Source organism: Odontesthes bonariensis, chromosome 23 (genome assembly GCF_027942865.1).
Source record: "Odontesthes bonariensis isolate fOdoBon6 chromosome 23, fOdoBon6.hap1, whole genome shotgun sequence".
Classification (NCBI taxonomy): Eukaryota; Metazoa; Chordata; class Actinopteri; order Atheriniformes; family Atherinopsidae; genus Odontesthes; species Odontesthes bonariensis.
The window spans coordinates 4,307,861-4,331,649 of NC_134528.1; the positions used below are offsets into that span (position 1 = coordinate 4,307,861).

The window sequence follows — 23,789 nt, forward strand, 5'->3', positions numbered from 1 at the left end:
CTTTTTTCACTCGTTTATCTCCCCTCCTCTTTCATCCCTGTTTCATTCAGTCGCCCCCCCCCTCCTCCTCACAAGCTCATCCCTCCTTTTTCTTCTGTTCTTTTTTTTTATTATCAAAAACTGGTTTAAAATTTCTCAAAAGTGAAAAGATGCTAAATGTGTTCATCCAACACGTTGCCATGCCAACTGCATCCACCGGAGAGCTGTATGTGTGTGTGTGTGTGTGTGTGTGTGTGTGTGTGTGTGTGAGGACACTTTGCTTCTCTTAACAGTAACAGTGAGGACGTTCTGGTCGGTGTTCAGGGTTCTGATGGATTCTGGTTCCTGTTCCTGATGAGTCCTGAAGGTCCTCACAAAGATGGAGAGACCAGCCTTACTGTGTGTGTTTTACATAATGAGACAAAACGGCTACATCTGTTTCTTCCTCCAAACGCAGAATTAATGAGCCTCATATTTATCACACACACACCGGGGCTTCCATAACTTCTGAGGACATGTCCTCAAATTTTCATCAATCTTCTAAAATTTTATGTTTATTTCTTGTGATTGTTTTCTTTGTATTTTCTTTAAGAAGAAAAGTGTCCAAACACACGTGCACACACACACACGTGCACACTATCTATCAATCTTCCCTGTGTTCTGTTTTTAGGGATCACTTCCTCTTCCTGTCACACAACTCGTTATATTTAGCCGCCATCTGCGCCCCCCCCACCTCATGCCCCAAAACACATACACATTTGTACATCTATCTTTGTGAGGACCGTTACTGTCTCTGACAAATCACGACACTGAGAATCCACTTAAACCCAGTGAGTAGATCACAGAGCAGAGGAAGCCACGTGTTTACATCAGGATTCTAATGTTAACTGTTAGCTCCACCTGGACGAACGTGACTGTGGTCAGACTGACAGAGTTCATGTTGTCCTGCTCTCTGCAAGCTGCTGAAGAGGTTCTGGTTCTGGACAAAGTCCCAGATCCTCTACATTTCAGTTCAGTCTTTCAGCATCTGCGACGCCTCTAATGAGACATTTTTTGGTTTCTGAATTCATTGGCAGGTGGTTGAGGACTGAAGCTGCGGAAAAGACTGAAGAAAGCTTCAGCTAACAAAGTAAAGGAGCAGCAGTAACTCCTTAGAAGCTGGTGTACGTCACCTTCATTAGCTAAGCTGTTAGCGTTAGCTGCTGCTAAAGGAGAAAATAACTCAATAAATAAACCAGGAGGAGTTATTTCTCAGATGCTTCCATTTCCCTGCAAGTTCACGCTCTTAGAGTTGGAACTGATCCCTCTTTGTAGCTCAGTTTCTTCAGTCCAGCGTTGAACTGGACCGAGTTGTTGAAACAGTGGGATGAAAAGTGGCTGCTGCACATCCACAGTCTTTAGCTAGCTCTGCTGGAACATTAGCCTCAGATAGAGTTCATCCACTGGGCTCTGATATCCTCTGAGGCTGCTGCTGGATGGAAGATGCATGCTCCTCAGTGCATCTGACAGCAGAACATTTCCACCAGAAGCTGGCTTCATCCGTCCAGCAGGGTGGAAATAAGTGGGCGGGGCTTAGCAGAGGAAGCGGAGCCAACTTAAGGAGGTACGGCTCTTTAAATGAGGAACTTTCTAACAAAGGAGGGCTAAATAAATACCAGGGTTGTGTTTTGGGGGAGTTTTACACCTGCTGGTGACTTCAGACGCCCTGATATATGCTCCCAGGAACAGGAAGAAGGAGTTTTACACCTCAGACGCCCTGATATATGCTCCCAGGAACAGGAAGAAGGAGTTTTACACTTCAGACGCCCTGATATATGCTCCCAGGAACAGGAAGAAGGAGTTTTACACTCAGACGCCCTGATATATGCTCCCAGGAACAGGAAGAAGGAGTTTTACACCTCAGACGCCCTGATATATGCTCCCAGGAACAGGAAGAAGGAGTTTTACACTTCAGACGCCCTGATATATGCTCCCAGGAACAGGAAGAAGGAGTTTTACACTTCAGACGCCCTGATATATGCTCCCAGGAACAGGAAGAAGGAGTTTTACACCTCAGACGCCCTGATATATGCTCCCAGGAACAGGAAGAAGGAGTTTTACACCTCAGACGCCCCGATATATGCTCCCAGGAACAGGAAGAAGGAGTTTTACACCTCAGACGCCCTGATATATGCTCCCAGGAACAGGAAGAAGGAGTTTTACACCTCAGACGCCCTGATATATGCTCCCAGGAACAGGAAGAAGGAGTCTTGTACACTTCAGACGCCCTGATATATGCTCCCAGGAACAGGAAGAAGGAGTTTTACACTTCAGACGCCCTGATATATGCTCCCAGGAACAGGAAGAAGGAGTTTTACACTTCAGACGCCCTGATATATGCTCCTAGGAACAGGAAGAAGGAGTTTTACACTTAAGACGCCTTGATATATGCTCCCAGGAACAGGAAGAAGGAGTTTTACACTTCAGACGCCCTGATATATGCTCCTAGGAACAGGAAGAAGGTGTTTTACACCTCAGACGCCCTGATATATGCTCCCAGGAACAGGAAGAAGGAGTTTTACACCTCAGACGCCCTGATATATGCTCCCAGGAACAGGAAGAAGGAGTTTTACACCTCAGACGCCCTGATATATGCTCCCAGGAACAGGAAGAAGGAGTTTTACACCTCGGATGCCCTGAAATATGCTCCTAGGAACAGGAAGAAAGAGTTTTATTGAAAATGTTGCCTTTAAAATATTTATCAGTCTTACTGTGATCCCAAGAACAGAAAAAATGTCACCTTGGATTATTCTGACAATCTTCTGTCAATTATAAAAACCAGACAACGCATGAAGTGATCTTATCGTTGTCTGTGAGGTGGAGGGATACATTAATGAAATCTGAGAACTTATGGATAAAAATGTGATTAAAAATGGTCTTATATTGGGCAGCTGTTCCAGGACACACTGATGTTCCTCTCTGAAGGCTGATCAGCCTCTTTGTTCAGCTCCTGGTTCTGTCTGAGCCGAGCACACGGCTGCAGGTACCTGGAACAAAAGATGGAATCAATTTCCACTGCGAATAATGAGAAGCAGCTTTCATAATGAATTCATGGCAGCGTTTCAAGTTCCCGTCCTCGCTGCTTTAATGAGCCAATGAGACTCAAACTGGATGAGTTTCTGTAAAGTGTCTGTTTACCGGAACAAAGACGGTGTCAGTGGAGGAGGTCTCACTCTGATCTGCTCGCCATTAGCTCGGGCTCATTCATGGATGACTGATTACAGACCGGCTTCACTCTTATAAATAGTTCTGTGTTTTGAAGGCGGAGCAGAGAACATCCCGGGCTTTGGTCCAGAACCGACCAGCTGCTTCCGTGTCTCTGTTGGCCACCTGGATGGGAAACACCCTGATATTTAGTTTGTCTCTTTCTGCTCATCAGTCTTTCACTCCACCGTGTTTTTAACCTGGTTCCACCAAACTCAGGATGATTCTGCTGACCTCCACCTCTGATTTCTGTTAGAATTTAAAGCTCAATCCCCGACTGTCGGGCTGAAGGTCTTATGAAGGATTGAGGAAGGATGTGTGTACTGAGAGGCTTGTTGATTCTGTTCATGATTACAGTTTAATCTAGTTTTCTTTATATGGAGCCAAATACAATCAGAATCCAATGCTTTAGATTCCAAATGAGTCCAGTTCACACAGAGCTCATTAAAACAGTTTCCAGCTCAGGAAACCAACAGACTAACTGAAACTTCTCTCTGATCCAATCCCCCGTCCTGAGCTGCACGAGGCGACTGTGGGGAGAAAAAACTCCCTTTGAACAGGAAGAAACCTCCATCTGAACCAGAACCAGGAACCATCTGGCTGGACCAGCTGGGGGCTGAGAGGACAGGAAAGAGGGGACAACAAGCACCGTAACACCAGGCCAGGACAGAATAAAACACATCTGGAATTTTACCCAGACTCCCACTCACCCAAAGATTTCTTTTCACTGAAGAGTTTATGTGTTTGTCCTCCAAAAAGAGTTTTATTTGGTTTGGTTTAGGAACCAGTTTTAGTTGCAAAAGAAGGTAAAAGATGAAGCAGCTCTAAAACATTCAGGCACAACTGATGTGCCCCACAGGCGAGTTTTTTTTTTTATCTCAGAAAGTTCCAGAAGGTTGAATCCCTGATGGCCACAGGGAAACACGCAGGTCTTTCCAACAGAATTTATGAGTCAGAACTGTCGACTTTCTCCTGCTGTTAGTTTCCTGCACATCAGTCTTTCTGCTGCATCCACCTGGAGCTGGAGGAGCAGTCCTTCAGGTGGTGCTCAGGTGGCTCCATCTGAATCCTGAAGAAAGCATCTGGGATGATTCACAACCAGAAATACAACGAATGTTTGGACTTCAGAACCATGGACAGAGACGGAGCCGCGGGGCCACATACCAACTCTCTCACCTCCTCCTCTCCTTTAACCTACAACCCTTCCTTCTTCCTTCTCAGGCTTCTTCCAGTGGGGATGTTATCCGAGTCGAGATTCTATTCTGTTGTTCTGGGGTCCAGAGTAGGGCTGTATCGATACACTAATCTCACAATACGATACACGATATTCAGCCAACGATACCATTCGATACGATTCGATACACGATATTCAGCCAATGATACGATTCGATACGATTCGATACACGATATTCAGCCATTGATACGATTCGATACGATTCGATACACGATATTCAGCAAACGATTCGATTCGATACGATTCGATACACAACATTCAGCCAACGATACGATTTGATACGATACGATTCAATACGATACGATACTATTCGATACACGATATTCAGCCAACGATACGATTCGATACGATTCGATACGATTCGATACGATTCGATACGATTCGATACGATTCGATACACGATATTCAGCCATTGATACGATTCGATACGATTCGATACGATTCGATACACGATATTCAGCCAACGATACGATTCGATACACGATATTCAGCAAACGATTCGATTCGATACGATTCGATACACGACATTCAGCCAACGATACGATTTGATACGATTCAATACGATACGATACTATTCGATACACGATATTCAGCCAACGATACGATTCAATACGATTTGATACGATTCAATACGATTTGATACGATTCAATACGATACGATACTATTCGATACACGATATTCAGCCAACGATACGATACGATTCGATCCACAATATTCAGCCAACGATACGATTCGATACGATTCGATTCGATACGATTCGATACACAATATTCAGCCAACGATACGATTCGATACGATTCGATTCGATACGATTCGATTCAATACGATTCGATACTCGATATTCAGCCAACGATACGATTCGATACAATTCGATACACGATATTCAGCTAATTATACGATTCGATACACGATATTCAGCCAACGATACGATTCGATACGATTCGATACGATTGATACGATTCGATACGATTCGATACACGATATTCAGCCAGCGATAGGATTCGATTCGATACACAATATTCAGCCAACGATACGATACGATTCGATATTATTCGATACACGATATTCAGCCAACGATTCAATTCGATTCGATACGATTCAATGCGATTCAATACGATTCGATACAATACGATACGATATGATTCGATACACTTACATAATTTTCTGAACAAAGGGTACAGTGTGATTTGACATGAATCGTCGCTGATTGGGCCGGTGGTCCGACCTTTGAACCGGAAGGACAACACCGCCAGAGAAACAGAAACAAACGAACATGTCACAAACGTGAGAGCTGTGCACTTTATACAACATTTTTATATAATATAATAAAATATATATAATATTTTTATATAATTTTTGTATAATGTGACCCCTCGCATTGTATTACCTTAATGTTCTGTGTTTTCACTAATTGTAACGTCTGACTTTTCAATAAAGTTTGCTTTAATAAAAAAATAAAATAAAATAAAATAAAACCAATAAATAAATAAATAAAATATATAAATGAATACAATATATAAATAAATTAAAAATTATTAAACAAATATAAATAAATAAACAAATTAATTAATTAAATTAAAAAAAAAAAAATCGATACTTTATCGGGAAACGAAATATCTATATATATCGCAGTATGGATAAAACTGCTCAGCCCTAGTCCAAAGCGGGTTCTTCTGGTCCTCAGCAGCTGGAGGGTCTGACAGATCCTGACAGAGTCTGGGCTGGAGGGTGGCTTCAGCTCGCTGAAGATGAAGGACGACACAACATCTTGCTGTAACCTCTCAGCCCGGAGCATTCATCTGGAAAGTGTGTGATTAGCCTGATGATCATTACAGCAGATCCTGTGTGTGTTTATCTCACAGTTCCACATAATGATCGCCACCATCTGCTGTGTGTGTCGCTCAGCTCAGACCCATGAGGATTTTCATTTGTATTGATAAAAATCTCCATCATTTTCATGCAGAGCTCCTTTAAAGGCTGAGAGGGGTTTTCTTTAAGTGTGACGGACGTGAATGTGTGTTTCTGCTGGAGCTCTGCTGTAGTAACAAACTTCTGAGAGAAGAAACGCAGCTTTGGTTATTACCACACAGGTAAGATTCAGGTGTAAAACACATCTGAGAACAAGCAGCAGCAGAGCCTCAGATCAGCTTCAGATCAGCTTCAGATCAGAAGCTGTTCTTCTTCAGGTGTTTTCCTGTTTCAGCTTCAGATCAGCAGCTGTTCTTCTTCAGGTGTTTTCCTGTTTCACCTTCAGATCAGCAGCTGTTCTTCTTCAGGTGTTTTCCTGTTTCACCATCAGATCAGCAGCTTTTCTTCTTCAGGTGTTTTCCTGTTTCACCTTCAGATCAGCAGCTGTTCTTCTTCAGGTGTTTTCCTGTTTCAGCTTCAGATCAGCAGCTGTTCTTCTTCAGGTGTTTTCCTGTTTCAGCTTCAGATCAGCAGCTGTTCTTCTTCAGGTGTTTTCCTTTTTCACCTTCAGATCAGCAGCTGTTCTTCTTCAGGTGTTTTCCTGTTTCAGCTTCAGATCAGCAGCTGTTCTTCTTCAGGTGTTTTCCTGTTTCACCTTCAGATCAGCAGCTGTTCTTCTTCAGGTGTTTTCCTGTTTCACCTTCAGATCAGCAGCTGTTCTTCTTCAGGTGTTTTCCTGTTTCACTTCTGTCTGAATGCAGCTGAAACTCCTCTGAGCTCTCAGTGGACAGACTTTGGACAGAGGCTCTGAGCGGATTTGCCTCTTGCTGAAACGCACTTTGGGAGTCGTTGTTAGCTTCCTGCAGAGGAACCAGATGATTATAAACTGTTATATAATCATCTGTTTGGAGCCTGTGTGGAGCTGGATGATGATGAGTTTCAGGAAGAAATCTTTCTGCCTCTTCAGCTTGTATCTGATGTGTTTGTGATGTAAAAGTCGTTAGTTTCCTTATCATCTCTAAACCTTTGCTAAGGTTTCAGAAGAGGCTGTGGCTCAGCAGCTCATTCAGACAAACACAGTTTCATTCTGGCAGAAACGGCTCTGCTTCGAGCCTGAGATCTGTGGACTCTGAGTCTCTTTTAAAAAGCAGCTAAACACTTCCTGCTTCCTGCTGCTTCGGTCCTGAGGCCTGCAGGAGAACCCCGCCGCCCCCCAGGGGGACGCCGCCGTGGGCAGGTGGATGGAGTCGGCTGCGGGGGGAACCTGAGGTTCAGCTCCTTTGTGAACATGTGCAGCAGGTGTTTGTGTTGTTGATCGCTCTGACATTTATATTAATCCATTCCCATCAATATCAGTCTGAAATGTCAGTGTTGAAATGCCAAACGCCACCTGACGTCTCAGAGACAATAAAGTGACACGAGCACAGAAAAAACCAGGCGCCGCTGACTCATCCAGACTCCCCATGGTCGTCCGTTTTCGCAGCCCAGAGCTCTACATGAGCTTCAGCGTTCTGATGCTTCCAGTACCTGTCAGACTGGGCTGTGATTGGATCTCTCCAACACCTTCTTACCTTTCCAGTCCAGTTTCACATGTTAAAAGTTCCTCCTCCTAAATATCTGCTCCACTGTTCCCTGACCTGGGAGAAAACCCCACTGCTCCTGCTGGATCTGAGGTTCAGCCACCTGTGGAGGGTTCAGGTTCTCCACATCGCTGCCCCGCTGGGGCTTCATCCCGGTTCTTCTCCTCGGTCTTACCACCCTGCTCCACCTAAACCGGCCTCTGGAGGACGAACAAACCTTGGTTCCACATGAAAAGAGACGAGTGGAGCCTAAACTTTAGTTTGGTGTCATCACAGCTGGTTGTGGGTTGTTGCTAACCGTGATGCCTTTAAAGGGACAGTTCGCCTCTTTTGACATGAAGCTGTATGACATCCCATATCAGCAACATCATTTATGAACATCTTCTTACCCCCTGCTGCGTCCTGTGAGCAGAGTTCCAGCCTCGTTTTGGCAGTGATACGAAGGGAGAGAAAATAGGGCCAAGCGATTGTGAGGTCTGACTTTTTCCTGGAGAACGATTTTGTGATGCAAATGTTTTACTCTGTTGAACGCATATTGTTCTGAGAAGCAAAACGCTTTATTTTTTAAACCCCAGCCAACTAGCCGGACTACCTTCATCAACACCAAAACGAGGCTGGAACTCTGCTCACAGGACGCAGCAGGGGGTAAGAAGATGTTCATAAATGATGTTGCTGATATGGGATGTTACACAGCTTCATGTCAAAAGAGGCGAACTATCCCTTTAATGACTGCTGAGGGTGGGAAAAGGTAGAACGCTCTTCTTGCAGACACGTTCAGCTCCTCTCTGGACTTCGGCTCAGAGTAGATTAGTTTTTATGTTCTTCGGTCTCTGCAGGTGGTAATATCTGGGGCAGTTTTTGCTCTTTTAAACAACCAGCAGCAGCTCGGCGCTTCTACAGTCATCACCTGTTATTATGAATCCGCTCCCATGAAATAAATCTTCAGGATTATCAGTAAAAACCGAAGAGCTTTGCGGATGAAAACGCCCTCGGACTGAGCCGAATGTCCACTGAAATGTGACCCTGAATGATTCCTCCTGTGTCTGTCCTCCCTGATGAAAGCTTTGATGTGTAAAATCCTCCTCTGAGCTCCTCAGAGATGACAGGTGGCCTCTGTTTCAGCTCTCAGATGGAATAAATGAAAGCAAACAGGAGGATTTCTGTGTGTTTCCCAGAACAGACACACACACACTGAGACTGTGATTAATCAGGAAAGTAACAGTCAGGTTTCAGAGGAAACTTCTCATTATGTGTTTTGTCAGACTTGTTTTGGTATAAAAGACACTTTGATCTTTTAACGCTGCTCCTCAGTGAAGTTAAAAAACTCAAAGACACTTCCCATATTCTGACTCTGCAGCTTCAAATCCAAAACAGTTGAGACCAGAAAGAAAAAAATGATTTCTTTCATTTCCTTTGATTTTCTTTTTCAGTGCAGACCTATAAATATATCAAATATATGAACCCCAAATACTGGAGGATCTCCAGTTTGTCCACAAATGTGTTTAAAATAGGGCTGGGAGAGTTAACTCGTTATAATCACGTTAACTCGTTGATTATTTAACGCAGATAAATATTTTATCGCGCATTAACGCAAGTTTTATTTATTTATTTAAAAAAATATATATATTAAAAATTTTTAAAAATAAGACTTTTTTGGGGGCTTTTGGGCCTTTAATGGAGAGTTCAGAGAGACAGGAAGCAGGGGGCAGAGAGAGGGGGAACAACATGCAGCACAGGGCCGTCCGATGCGGGACTGGAACCGGGGCCAGCTGCAGCGAGGACTATAGCCTCTGTACATGGGGCGCCTGCTCAGCCCACTACGCCACGGACCCCCCCTGTTTTATTATTTATTTTTTTCTGTAAAAGTCTGTTGCTGTCTGCTGTGGAACAGGAAAAGAAAGTAATCGGCGGATCCACCAAACACGGAGAAGGGTACGGAACTTTTACTCGACCATTTTCATGTTAAAGTTCTTCCAGACGGCGGAGTCGACAGAACCAAAGTCATCTGTAAACACTGCCAAGTTGAGCTGTCTTCTCAGCGTAGTAGTTCCAGTCTAAAATATCACTTAAAGGCAAAACACACAACTGATAGCAGCAAGTCATTCAAGGAAACAGACAGTGGAGCGAGGCTTCTACATAAAAACTACAGAAAGATGCTGATGTTAAAAGTGTGTTTGCACAACAAATGTTATGGCACTTTCATTCATATGGCAGCACATTTAAAATAAAGCTAAATGCTAAAAGCTATACGCTACTTTTGGATTCATTTTTGGATTCTGCGTACAAATGCGATGAATCGTGATTAATCAGGGAAATCAGTCCCGCATCGGACGGCCCTGTGCTGCGTGTTGTTCCCCCTCTCTCTGCCCCCTGCTTCCTGTCTCTCTCAACTTTCCTATTCATCAAAGGCACAAAAGCCCGCCAAAAAAAATGCGCTAATGCACGATAAAATATTTATCAGCGTTAGATAATTAACGAGTTAACTCGCCCAACTATTGTTAACAGATGAAATGAAGCTGATGAGACTCAACAGGAAACATGCTAAGTTCAGACTGTTTGATATTTAATAAAAGTAAATGTTGGAATAACTGAGGTTTTTATCAATTTATTTTTTATTTCTGTTTTTATACTTTCCCAGTTTTTCCTATTTTGGGTTTCAGAAACTCTACAGCTGACACTTCCCGTGATGCTGGATGGTGTATTTCATTAGACATTGTGGAGGTTCCTTTCTGCTAAAGTTCTTCATGTTCTTTGTCTCACTCAGAGGGGAGGGTGGAGGTGACCAAAGAGGGGATGAAGCTGTGCACCATGGGCCCGGGGAAAGTGTTCGGAGAGCTGGCCATCCTCTACAACTGCACCCGGACAGCCACGGTCAGGAGTGAGTATGCTGGGCTGCTGATTGGCCCCCTAATTCAATACTATCATGACTCTTTAGTGCCAATTCAGCCTGGAATTGCACATTTTTCAAGTGTTACAAGTCAGTGTTATGATTCATTGCAATTCTGGTTGTAAATCACAAAAACTTACTTCAGATAGATTAAAGTGTGGAGGGTTTTATTTTAGGACCATCAAGAAGGGTTTTGTTGTGAAGTGTTTACAATGGTTTGGATCTGACTATATTAAAAAGTAGAAAATTAAATAAACAAGAGAATCTGTGTTTTAAAAAAAGATTTTTTTAAAGGTGATTGTGTACAAGACTCCTTCTTCCTGTTCCTGGGAGCATATATCAGGGCGTCTGAGGTGTAAGACTCCTTCTTCCTGTTCCTGGGAGCATATATCAGGGCGTCTGAGGTGTAAAACTCCTTCTTCCTGTTCCTGGGAGCATATATCAGGGCGTCTGAGGTGTAAAACTCCTTCTTCCTGTTCCTGGGAGCATATATCAGGGCGTCTGAGGTGTAAAAGTCCTTCTTCCTGTTCCTGGGAGCATATATCAGGGCGTCTGAGGTGTAAAACTCCTTCTTCCTGTTCCTGGGAGCATTTATCAGGGCGTCTGAGGTGTAAAACTCCTTCTTCCTGTTCCTGGGAGCATATATCAGGGCGTCTGAGGTGTAAAACTCCTTCTTCCTGTTCCTGGGAGCATATATCAGGGTGTCTGAGGTGTAAAACTCCTTCTTCCTGTTCCTGGGAGCATATATCAGGGCGTCTGAGGTGTAAAACTCCTTCTTCCTGTTCCTAGGAGCATATATCAGGGCGTCTGAGGTGTAAAACTCCTTCTTCCTGTTCCTGGGAGCATATATCAGGGCGTCTGAGGTGTAAAAGTCCTTCTTCCTGTTCCTGGGAGCATATATCAGGGCGTCTGAGGTGTAAAACTCCTTCTTCCTGTTCCTGGGAGCATATTTCAGGGCGTCTGAGGTGTAAAACTCCTTCTTCCTGTTCCTGGGAGCATATTTCAGGGCGTCTGAGGTGTAAAACTCCTTCTTCCTGTTCCTGGGAGCATATATCAGGGCGTCTGAGGTGTAAAACTCCTTCTTCCTGTTCCTGGGAGCATATATCAGGGCGTCTGAGGTGTAAAAGTCCTTCTTCCTGTTCCTGGGAGCATATATCAGGGCGTCTGAGGTGTAAAACTCCTTCTTCCTGTTCCTGGGAGCATATTTCAGGGCGTCTGAGGTGTAAAACTCCTTCTTCCTGTTCCTGGGAGCATATTTCAGGGCGTCTGAGGTGTAAAACTCCTTCTTCCTGTTCCTGGGAGCATATATCAGGGCGTCTGAGGTGTAAAACTCCTTCTTCCTGTTCCTGGGAGCATATATCAGGGCGTCTGAGGTGTAAAACTCCTTCTTCCTGTTCCTGGGAGCATATATCAGAGCGTCTGAGGTGTAAAACTCCTTCTTCCTGTTCCTGGGAGCATATATCAGAGCGTCTGAAGTGTAAAACTCCTTCTTCCTGTTCCTGGGAGCATATATCAGGGCGTCTGAGGTGTAAAACTTCTTCTTCCTGTTCCTGGGAGCATATATCAGGGCGTCTGAGGTGTAAAAGTCCTTCTTCCTGTTCCTGGGAGCATATATCAGGGCGTCTGAGGTGTAAAACTCCTTCTTCCTGTTCCTGGGAGCATATATCAGAGCGTCTGAAGTGTAAAACTCTTTCCTCCTGTTCCTGGGAGCATATATCAGAGCGTCTGAAGTGTAAAACTCTTTCTTCCTGTTCCTGGGAGCATATATCAGGGCGTCTGAAGTGTAAAACTCTTTCCTCCTGTTCCTGGGAGCATATATCAGGGCGTCTGAGGTGTAAAACTCCTTCTTCCTGTTCCTGGGAGCATATATCAGGGCGTCTGAGGTGTAAAACTTCTTCTTCCTGTTCCTGGGAGCATATATCAGGGCGTCTGAGGTGTAAAACTTCTTCTTCCTGTTCCTGGGAGCATATATCAGGGCGTCTGAGGTGTAAAACTTCTTCTTCCTGTTCCTGGGAGCATATATCAGGGCGTCTGAGGTGTAAAACTTCTTCTTCCTGTTCCTGGGAGCATATATCAGGGCGTCTGAGGTGTAAAACTCCTTCTTCCTGTTCCTGGGAGCATATATCAGGGCGTCTGAGGTGTAAAACTCCTTCTTCCTGTTCCTGGGAGCATATATCAGGGCGTCTGAGGTGTAAAACTCCTTCTTCCTGTTCCTGGGAGCATATATCAGGGCGTCTGAAGTGTAAAACTCTTTCCTCCTGTTCCTGGGAGCATATATCAGGGCGTCTGAGGTGTAAAACTCCTTCTTCCTGTTCCTGGGAGCATATATCAGGGCGTCTGAGGTGTAAAACTCCTTCTTCCTGTTCCTGGGAGCATATATCAGGGCGTCTGAGGCGTAAAACTCCTTCTTCCTGTTCCTGGGAGCATATATCAGGGCGTCTGAGGCGTAAAACTCCTTCTTCCTGTTCCTGGGAGCATATATCAGGGCGTCTGAGGCGTAAAACTCCTTCTTCCTGTTCCTGGGAGCATATATCAGGGCGTCTGAGGCGTTAAACTCCTTCTTCCTGTTCCTGGGAGCATTTATCAGGGCGTCTGAGGCGTAAAACTCCTATCAGGGCGTCTGAGGCGTAAAATTCCTTCTTCCTGTTCCTGGGAGCATATATCAGGGCGTCTGAGGTGTAAAACTCCTTCTTCCTGTTCCTGGGAGCATATATCAGGGCGTCTGAGGTGTAAAACTCCTTCTTCCTGTTCCTGGGAGCATATATCAGGGCGTCTGAGGTGTAAAACTCCTTCTTCCTGTTCCTGGGAGCATATATCAGGGCGTCTGAGTGTAAAACTCCTTCTTCCTGTTCCTGGGAGCATATATCAGGGCGTCTGAGGTGTAAAACTCCTTCTTCCTGTTCCTGGGAGCATATATCAGGGCGTCTGAGGTGTAAAACTCCTTCTTCCTGTTCCTGGGAGCATATATCAGGGCGTCTGAGTGTAAAACTCCTTCTTCCTGTTCCTGGGAGCATATATCAGGGCGTCTGAGGTGTAAAACTCCTTCTTCCTGTTCCTGGGAGCATATATCAGGGCGTCTGAGGTGTAAAAGTCCTTCTTCCTGTTCCTGGGAGCATATATCAGGGCGTCTGAGGTGTAAAACTCCTTCTTCCTGTTCCTGGGAGCATATATCAGGGCGTCTGAGGTGTAAAACTCCTTCTTCCTGTTCCTGGGAGCATATATCAGGGCGTCTGAGGTGTAAAACTCCTTCTTCCTGTTCCTGGGAGCATATATCAGGGCGTCTGAGGTGTAAAACTCCTTCTTCCTGTTCCTGGGAGCATATATCAGGGCGCCTGAGGTGTAAAACTCCTTCTTCCTGTTCCTGGGAGCATATATCAGGGCGTCTGAGGTGTAAAACTCCTTCTTCCTGTTCCTGGGAGCATATATCAGGGCGTCTGAGGTGTAAAACTCCTTCTTCCTGTCCCTGGGAGCATATATCAGGGCGTCTGAGGTGTAAAACTCCTTCTTCCTGTTCCTGGGAGCATATATCAGGGCGTCTGAAGTCACCAGCAGGTGTAAAACTCCCCAAAAACACAACCCTGGTATTTATTTAGTTCCCCTTTGTTTGAAAGTTCCTCATTTAACGAGCTGTTCTGGTTTTCATTTCTGAAGTCCGTCACACCTTAAGTTGGCTTCGCCTCCCCTGCTAAGCTCCGCCTCCTCTGCTAAGCCCCGCCCCCTCACATCCACCCTGCTGGACGGATGAAGCCAGCTTCTGGTGGAAATGTTCTGCTGTCAGCTGCACTGAGGAGCATGCATCTTCCATCCAGCAGCAGCCTCAGAGGATATCAGAGCCCAGTATAAACGGATCAGATGAACCAACCAACGGAACAGAGTTCAGCTCTGATAATGTACAAAGTACAAAATAATCTTCCAAACTGAACTGAAAAGGTGACAAATTTCTTATAGTTTGATGTTTCTTCCTGAGATTTGTTGAATCTGAATCAGAAAAACGTTGCCCTTTAGAACCTGTCGTATGTAAAAAGGTGAGTATAAGGTGGAATAAGCTTCAGCCTGGTCAGTCATTTGTGTCATAGTCCAGTGTTGTGTTGTTGATAAAGTGAGGATGCACATCTGAGTGAGGATGCACATCTGAGTGAGGCGTGAGTCGGAGCAGATCGACAGCAGCTGGATCTGCGTGTTCATGTGAAGTTACAGTAATGAGCAGAAAGCTTCTGCACACAGAAACAAATCCTGTCAAACACAAAACTGTTGCCAAGAGACACAGTTGCCAAAACTTAGCTCATTGGCTGGACCAGATGGTGTTGCCTGGCAACCGCTGTTACAGTTTGTGAGCCCTCTACCATGAAGATCCGACAAAAAGTTGTAGGTCCACACGAACACACGGACGTACGCTGCTTTCAGTGTGGAGGTGTGTGGAGACGATTCTGTGAAGTGGATCGTGAGGTTTTCTGCGGATGCTGATGATCCCAGGCTGCAGGGCATGAACACAGCATCTGGTTTCCTCTCTCACACAGAACACAGAACATCTGTGTTGCAGATTTGTGGCTCCAAAAGAGAACTGTGGAGAACAAAGTCAGGGCCGGAAAACACCTTCAAAGTTACAGGATTTAAAGAGCACTGAGGTCAAAATGCAAAGGAGGTGAGCAAAGTTAGAATAAACCAGAGTCAGAGAAGACCCAGTAAAGCCCTGATGTTTCTTAGATAAAGAAAACTCTCTTCTGGAATAACACCTCATACTTCTGCCCTCTTAGTTTAACTCAACATCTCACATTCGTGCTGTTTGAGCTGATGGCCAAGCCGGCTTTCAGACTGTACCATCCACAGTCTTTAGCTAACTCTGCTGGAACATTAGCCTCAGATAGAGTTTATCCACTGGGCTCTGATATCCTCTGAGGCTGCTGCTGGATGGAAGATGCATGCTCCTCAGTGCAGCTGACAGCAGAACATTTCCACCAGAAGCTGGCTTCATCCGGTCAGCAGGGTGGATGTGAGGGGGCGGGGCTTACCAGAGGAGGCGGAGTCAACTTAAGGAGTGACGTACTTTAGAAATGAAAATCAGAACGGCTCGTTAAATGAGGAACTTTCAGACAAAGTAAATAAATAAATACCAGGGTTGTGTTTTTGGGGAGTTTTACACCTGCTGGTGACTTCAGACGCCCTGATATATGCTCCCAGGAACAGGAAGAAGGAGTTTTACACCTCAGACGCCCTGGTATATGCTCCCAGGAACAGGAAGAAGGAGTTTTACACCTCAGACGCCCTGATATCTGCTCCCAGGAACAGGAAGAAGCAGTTTTACACCTCGGACGCCCTGATATATGCTCCCAGGAACAGGAAGAAGGAGTTTTACACCTCAGACGCCCTGATATATGCTCCCAGGAACAGGAAGAAGGAGTTTTACACCTCAGACGCCCTGATATATGCTCCCAGGAACAGGAAGAAGGAGTTTTACACCTCGGACGCCCTGATATATGCTCCCAGGAACAGGAAGAAGCAGTTTTACACCTCAGACGCCCTGATATATGCTCCCATGAACAGGAAGAAGGAGTTTTACACCTCGGACGCCCTGATATATGCTCCCAGGAACAGGAAGAAGCAGTTTTACACCTCAGACGCCCTGATATATGCTCCCAGGAACAGGAAGAAGGAGTTTTACACCTCAGACGCCCTGATATATGCTCCCAGGAACAGGAAGAAGGAGTTTTACACTTTAGACGCCCTGATATATGCTCCCAGGAACAGGAAGAAGGAGTTTTACACTTCAGACGCCCTGATATATGCTCCCATGAACAGGAAGAAGGAGTTTAACACCTCAGACGCCCTGATATATGCTCCCATGAACAGGAAGAAGGAGTTTAACACCTCAGACGCCCTGATATATGCTCCCAGGAACAGGAAGAAGGAGTTTTACACTTCAGACGCCCTGATATATGCTCCTAGGAACAGGAAGAAGGAGTTTTACACCTCAGACGCCCTGATATATGCTCCCAGGAACAGGAAGAAGGAGTTTTACACCTGCTGGTGACTTCAGACGCCCTGATATGTGCTCATAAGCATAGAAAGAACGGTTTTGTCCATTATAAGACACCTGTAATGTTGATGCTTTATCGATGGCTTTGACATGCAGATGTTTTTATTGTAGTTTGTCAGTCATGAGACCGCCTCAGAGTTTTTTAAACTCAAACCATCATATTTTCTGCTGTATTTTTATCTCTGTTTCCATGGTTACACACACCCTTGCTGTGTTTGTGGTCATAAAGCAGCAGAACAGAGTAATAAACAGTCATGACCACCCGCAAGCTGTGTGTTCATCACAAGGTTCTGCTCCAGCAGCTCCAGCAGCTCCAGCAGCTCGTCCTGCGTCTGAAACCAGTCCAGAACTTCTGTTACTCAACACTTAAACACATTTTCCACTCTGAGTCCCGCTGATAAAGAGTTTGCATTTCAGATGAGATTCCCAAAATAATGGAAAGAAGCTGACGGGGTGTTATTTCCTATGGAACGTTGTGGTGTTGGGAGAATAACGATCAGACCCCAGACAGCTGATGTGGTCCTCAGTGCGTCTCGTGTCATCAGGAAGATCCAAAGGCTCATACTCACATTTTAGTTCTCATCTTGACACAGTCCAGCCTCACTTTCTCCAGAAATAAATAAATAAATGTATTGATTCATTTTATTCTCTCTTAAGGAACAGAGGGAGCTCTCCTCCTGTTTCCACTGCGTACGCAGATGTAGAAGCATTCGGCCAAACTGTTTCATTATTGAATTGTTACGCTGATACCATCTTTCTAAGTCTCCCTGTGGGCCGGTGAATTCTCCTCTGTTCATCACACTGGTCCCTCCAGGCTCCGGTACCAGGGATGGACCAGCTGTTCCAGCTGTTTTTATGGATATTTATCTGAGGGAAGGATCATGTTGACTCTCTGTGAGGTAAAATGTTTGGACTGATCTCAAAGATCTGGACGACCTTTCCTCACGCAGTGCTGGTTCAGACTGGATCAGACTGGTTCAGACTGGTTTAGACTGGTTCAGACTGGTTCAGACCAGTTCAGAATGGTTCAGACTGGTTCAGACTGGATCAGACTGGTTCAGACTGGTTCAGACTGTGGTTTAGACTAGTTCAGACTGGTTCAGACTGGTTCAGGCTGTGGTTCAGACTGGTTCAGACTGGTTCAGACTGGTTCAGACTGGTTCAGGCTGTGGTTCAGACTGGTTCAGACTGGTTCAGACTGGTTCAGACCGGTTCAGACTGGTTCAGACTGGTTAAGACTGGTTCAGACTGGTTCATACTGGTTCAGACTGTGGTTTAGACTAGTTCAGACTGGTTCAGACTGGTTCAGACTGGTTCAGGCTGGTTCAGGCTGTGGTTCAGACTGGTTCAGACTGGTTCAGACTGGTTCAGACTGGTTCAGACCGGTTCAGACTGGTTCAGACTGGTTCAGACTGGTTCAGACCGGTTCAGACTGGTTCAGACTGGTTAAGACTGGTTCATACTGGTTCAGACTGGTTCAGACTGTGGTTTAGACTAGTTCAGACTGGTTCAGACTGGTTCAGGCTGTGGTTCAGACTGGTTCAGACTGGTTCAGACTGGTTCAGGCTGTGGTTCAGACTGGTTCAGACTGGTTCAGACTGGTTCAGACCGGTTCAGACTGGTTCAGACTGGTTAAGACTGGTTCATACTGGTTCAGACTGGTTCAGACTGTGGTTTAGACTAGTTCAGACTGGTTCAGACTGGTTCAGGCTGTGGTTCAGACTGGTTCAGACTGGTTCAGACTGGTTCAGACCGGTTCAGACTGGTTCAGACTGGTTAAGACTGGTTCAGACTGGTTCATACTGGTTCAGACTGTGGTTTAGACTAGTTCAGACTGGTTCAGGCTGTGGTTCAGACTGGTTCAGATTGGTTCAGACCGGTTCAGACTGTTTCAGACTGGTTCAGACTGGTTCAGACTGTGGTTTAGACTAGTTCAGACTGGTTCAGACTGGTTCAGACTGTGGTTCAGACTGGTTCAGACTGGTTCAGACCGGTTCAGACCGGTTCAGACTGGTTCAGACTGGTTCAGACTGGTTCACACATGTTCAGGCTGGTTCAGACTGGTTCAGACTAGTTAAGATTGGTTCAGACTGGTTCAGACCGGTTCAGACTGTTTCAGACTGGTTCAGACTGGTTCAGACTGGTTCAGACTGGTTCACACATGATCAGACTGGTTCAGACCGGTTCAGACCGGTTCAGACCGGTTCAGAACCATGATCGAGGCTCTCAGGTTTTACATTCTGAGCTCAGCTCCTCTGCGCTGGAACGTTTTATGTGACCCGTTGGGAATGCAGAGTTTTGAAGTGTTCTCGGCCAGGTGGACAATAAAGTTTACCTCGTCTTCTTTTCTCGTCTTGTTAACAACAGAAACAACTTCACAGTTCCGCCCACACATACAGCACTTCTCGGTCTATTTACAGTGTTGTTTTCTTTCTGCCCTGAACACTCACCCACCGATCAATGCAGAGAGATAATCTGAGGCCAAACTTCTGCAGGACAGCTGTCCTCTGACCCTCTGATTGGCTACGATCACCGAACCGTCAGTACAGTCAGAAACATCGAGTTTAGTCTCCATCCCATAACCTGAACCCATGAACACCCACACACCCACAGCTCATTAAAGCCGTGGAAGTTTCTCCAAGCATCTCAATCTCCACGGAAACAGCTTCAGTAACCATAGAAACCAGGTCTGCCTTAGCCTCTGTTGAGGATTATGGGATGTTGGAGACTTTGGGATGTGTTCCATGATGATGATGATGATGTGTTTTCATCCCTGAGTTCTGTCTGCAGGTTCGACCTTCGTCTCTTCTTCTGTCTAAAGAATCAGAATCATAAATCACACATCCCTCTCTTCCCTGTTCTGTTTCTCCATCAGTCTTTTTTTATTCTCTCAGTTATTTTTCAGAGCTCAGATGCTTTGACAGTTTGGTTAAGAAGGCTCAAACTTTGCTCACGCAGCTAACAGGAAGTGTTTGGCCGTTAGCTCACGCATCTAACAGGAAGTGTTTGGCCGTTAGCTCACGCAGCTAACAGGAAGTGTTTGGCCGTTAGCTCACGCATCTAACAGGAAGTGTTTGGCCGTTAGCTCACGCAGCTAACAGGAAGTGTTTGGCCGTTAGCTCACGCAGCTAACAGGAAGTGTTTGGCCGTTAGCTCACGCATCTAACAGGAAGTGTTTGGCCGTTAGCTCACGCAGCTAACAGGAAGTGTTTGGCCGTTAGCTCACGCAGCTAACAGGAAGTGTTTGGCCTTTAGCTCACGTAGCTAACAGGAAGTGTTTGGCCGTTAGCTCACGCATCTAACAGGAAGTGTTTGGCCGTTAGCTCACGCAGCTAATCAGGAAGTGTTTGGCCGTTAGCTCACGCAGCTAACAGGAAGTGTTTGGCCGTTAGCTCACGCAGCTAACAGGAAGTGTTTGGCCGTTAGCTCACGCAGCTAACAGGAAGTGTTTGGCCGTTAGCTCACGCAGCTAACAGGAAGTGTTTGGCCGTTAGCTCACGCAGCTAACAGGAAGTGTTTGGCCGTTAGCTCATGCAGCTAACAGGAAGTGTTTGGCCGTTAGCTCATGCAGCTAACAGGAAGTGTTTATATGGAAGATGTCGAGGGAAATTTAGAGTAAAATAATCAAAATATTTAACAAGAGAAGAAGTTTTGTTTCAAATCTTTGATGAAGATTCAGATTTCCCTCAGAGTGACGGGTCAGAGAGGGCGGGGCTTTAAACGGGTCAACCAGATGGTGGTGACGGGGTAAAAGGTGGAGGTAGATGGGGCTCAGGGGAGTCTGAATGGAAACCAGTGTGTCAGCAGTAATGAGGACTGGGTTTCTCTGAGTCCTGATGAAGAACCAGGGGGGATCAGACCCTCTGAGGAGACAGATGTGACAGATGCTGGAATCCAAGGCGCCACCACACAGTGATGTCAGCAGTGATGTCACCACATGCAAATTAGGTGATTAAATTTACCACCTTCATAAACTTTGGGTCATTTTTCCCACTCACAGTTTATCTTTTGGAACCTTTTGGAACCTCGTTGTTAAAAAATACTTTTTTTCTTCTGCACTTAAAGGGTTAAATGACCTGAAATGACCTTCAGCTCCAACATCTGATCTTCAGATTTTTAAAGCTTGCTCTGCTGTCACCTTACAGACTGGCTCATGTTGCTAAGCAACAACTTTACCTGAAGTTAGTCTGCTGGTTTTAAACGCAACTGAATCACGACGTCGCCTGATCAAACCTGCTGTCCGTTTGGTCACGTGAGCGTCTTCACATGTGCACAGACGTGCACACACGTGCAAAGACCTGTACACAAACAGCTGTATGTTTATACTTTCATTCCACCGAGTGCGTCGCCTGCAGATTGAAGGCAGATTAAAGATATTCACACGTGCACACAGAAGTTTAACCAGGACAGATCCTTCAGAGACAGGAGAGGCAGGTTCAGGACGTTTCCTGGATCTCACAGGACTCAGGGGAAGCTGAATGTGTGTTTTTCAGCTCTGACACACGTGAAGCTGTGGGCCATAGACCGGCAGTGTTTCCAGACCATCATGATGAGAACTGGACTCATCAAACACGCCGAGTACATGGACTTCCTGAAGAGGTGACTCCACATGTCCACGTGCACACGTTCAGTCAGTAACTGCAGCTGATTAAAGATGTGGTTAGATAGGTGGTTTAAATATAACATCCATCCATCCATCCATCCATCCATCCATCCATCCATCCATCCATCCATCCATCCACCCATCCATCCATCCATCCATCCATCCATCCATCCATCCATCCATCCATCCATCCACGCATCCACCCATCCATCCATCCATCCATCCATCCATCCATCAGTCCATCCACCCATCCATCCACCCATCCATCCATCCATCCATCCATCCATCCACCCACCCATCCATCCATCCATCCATCCATCCATGCATCCACCCATCCATCCATCCATCCATCAATCTATCCATCCATCCATCCATCCATCCATCCATCCATCCATCCATCCGTCCATCCATCCATCCATCCATCCATCCATCCACCCACCCACCCATCCATCCATCCATCCATCCACCCACCCAACCACCCACCCACCCATCCATCCATCCATGCATCCACCCATCCATCCACCCACCCAACCATCCACCCATCCATCCATCCATCCATCCATCCATCCAACCATCCATCCACCCAACCATCCACCCATCCATCCATCCATCCATCCATCCACCCACCCAACCACCCACCCATCCATGCATCCACCCATCCATCCATCCATCCATCCACCCACCCAACCATCCACCCATCCATCCATCCATCCATCCATCCATCCATCCATCCACCCACCCAACCACCCACCCATCATCCATCCATCCATCCATCCATCCATCCATCCATCCATCCATCCATCCATCCATCTATCCATCCACACATCCATCCACCCATCCACCCATCTATCCATCCATCCATCCATCCATCCACCCACCCAACCACCCACCCATCCATGCATCCACCCATCCATCCATCCATCCATCCATCCATCCATCCATCCACCCATCCACCCATCCATCCATCCATCCATCCATCCATCCATCCATCCATCCATCCATCCATCCATCCACCCATCCATCCACCCATCCATCCATCCATCCATCCATCCATCCATCCATCCATCCATCTCAGTACTTATACTTTAAATGGCATTTAGCTGCTAATACTTTAGTACTTTTACTTCTGTAGGACTTTCCTTATTATTTTATTTTATTTTCAAATATTTTGGGGGGCTTCTTATGCCTTTAATGATAGGACAGTTGGAGAGAGACGGGAAGCAGGGGGCAGAGAGAGGGGGAAGACATGCAGCGAGGACTGTAGCCTCTGTACATGGGGCGGCTGCTTAACCCACTACGCCACCGACTGCCCCGACTTTCCTTGTTTTTAGTGTTGTGTTGCTTCCTCCTGCCCGCACTAAAAAGGTGACCTGTGCATGTGTGCATGTGTGCACGTGCACAGGTATGTTCTGTACAGGCTCACCAGTATCAGTGGAGCCTGCAGGCTCACCAGTGGAACATGCTGGCTCACCAGTGGAACCTGCAGGCTCACCAGTGGAACCTGCAGGCTCACCAGTGGAACCTGCAGGCTCACCAGTATCAGTGGAACCTGCAGGCTCATCAGTATCAGTGGAGCCTGCAGGTTCACCAGTATCAGTGGAACATGCTGACTCACCAGTGGAACCTGCAGGCTCACCAGCTGCTCGGCCACAGAACTCTTTGATAAATCAGACGGTTGTGTCTCTGCAGCGTTCCCACCTTCCAGGGCCTTCCAGAGGAAACTCTCAGCAAACTGGCCGACGTCATGGAGGAGGTGAGTCCTTCATCCAACATCCCTCCATGCTGGGACTCTTCTTCTGTGGTGAAATCTCGTCCAATCAGACGCTCTCTTCTATGCCCAGACTCACTATGAAGATGGCGATTACATCATCAGGCAGGGGGCGCGAGGAGACACCTTCTTCATCATCAGCACGGGGAAGGTCAGTGTCCTCTTCCTCCTGTCACTGACCTCATCATCATCATCATTCTGACCCACCTGACCGTCTGCTAACCTCTGCCAGGTGAACGTGACCCAGGGGGATCCGACCAATCAGGAGCTGACACACCTGCGGGAGCTCACCAGGGGAGATTGGTTTGGAGAGAGGGCTCTGCAGGGGTGAGATCATGTGACCCAACTCTGACCCTGACGTCTTTAGTTCTGATGGTGGCGCCAGATATTCTGAATATTCAGATTATTATATAATATAATATTATATTATTATGTATTATATTTATATTATACAGATTATTATATATGTATTTATTTTATTTATTTAAACATGTCACACTGACAGAACAATGACTTAAAAGTTTAAAAAAAAAGGATAATAAATAATAAAAA

General features: G+C 45.9%; 1 protein-coding gene across 2 annotated transcripts in view; it reads left to right on the forward strand.

The window, feature by feature from the left end:
- Nucleotides 1-23,789, forward strand: part of LOC142373525 (cGMP-dependent protein kinase 1-like) — a 72,477-nt gene that overhangs the window by 20,061 nt on the left and 28,627 nt on the right. The window contains exons 3-7 of one of the 2 annotated variants that reach the window (XM_075456821.1): nucleotides 10,710-10,823; nucleotides 21,360-21,465; nucleotides 23,159-23,222; nucleotides 23,311-23,388; nucleotides 23,470-23,564. In XM_075456821.1, the coding sequence (XP_075312936.1) occupies nucleotides 10,710-10,823; nucleotides 21,360-21,465; nucleotides 23,159-23,222; nucleotides 23,311-23,388; nucleotides 23,470-23,564 (457 nt within the window). Of the gene's footprint in view, nucleotides 1-10,709; nucleotides 10,824-20,735; nucleotides 20,815-21,359; nucleotides 21,466-23,158; nucleotides 23,223-23,310; nucleotides 23,389-23,469; nucleotides 23,565-23,789 lie in introns of those variants that run through there. The other variant, XM_075456822.1, reaches the window with a different exon arrangement.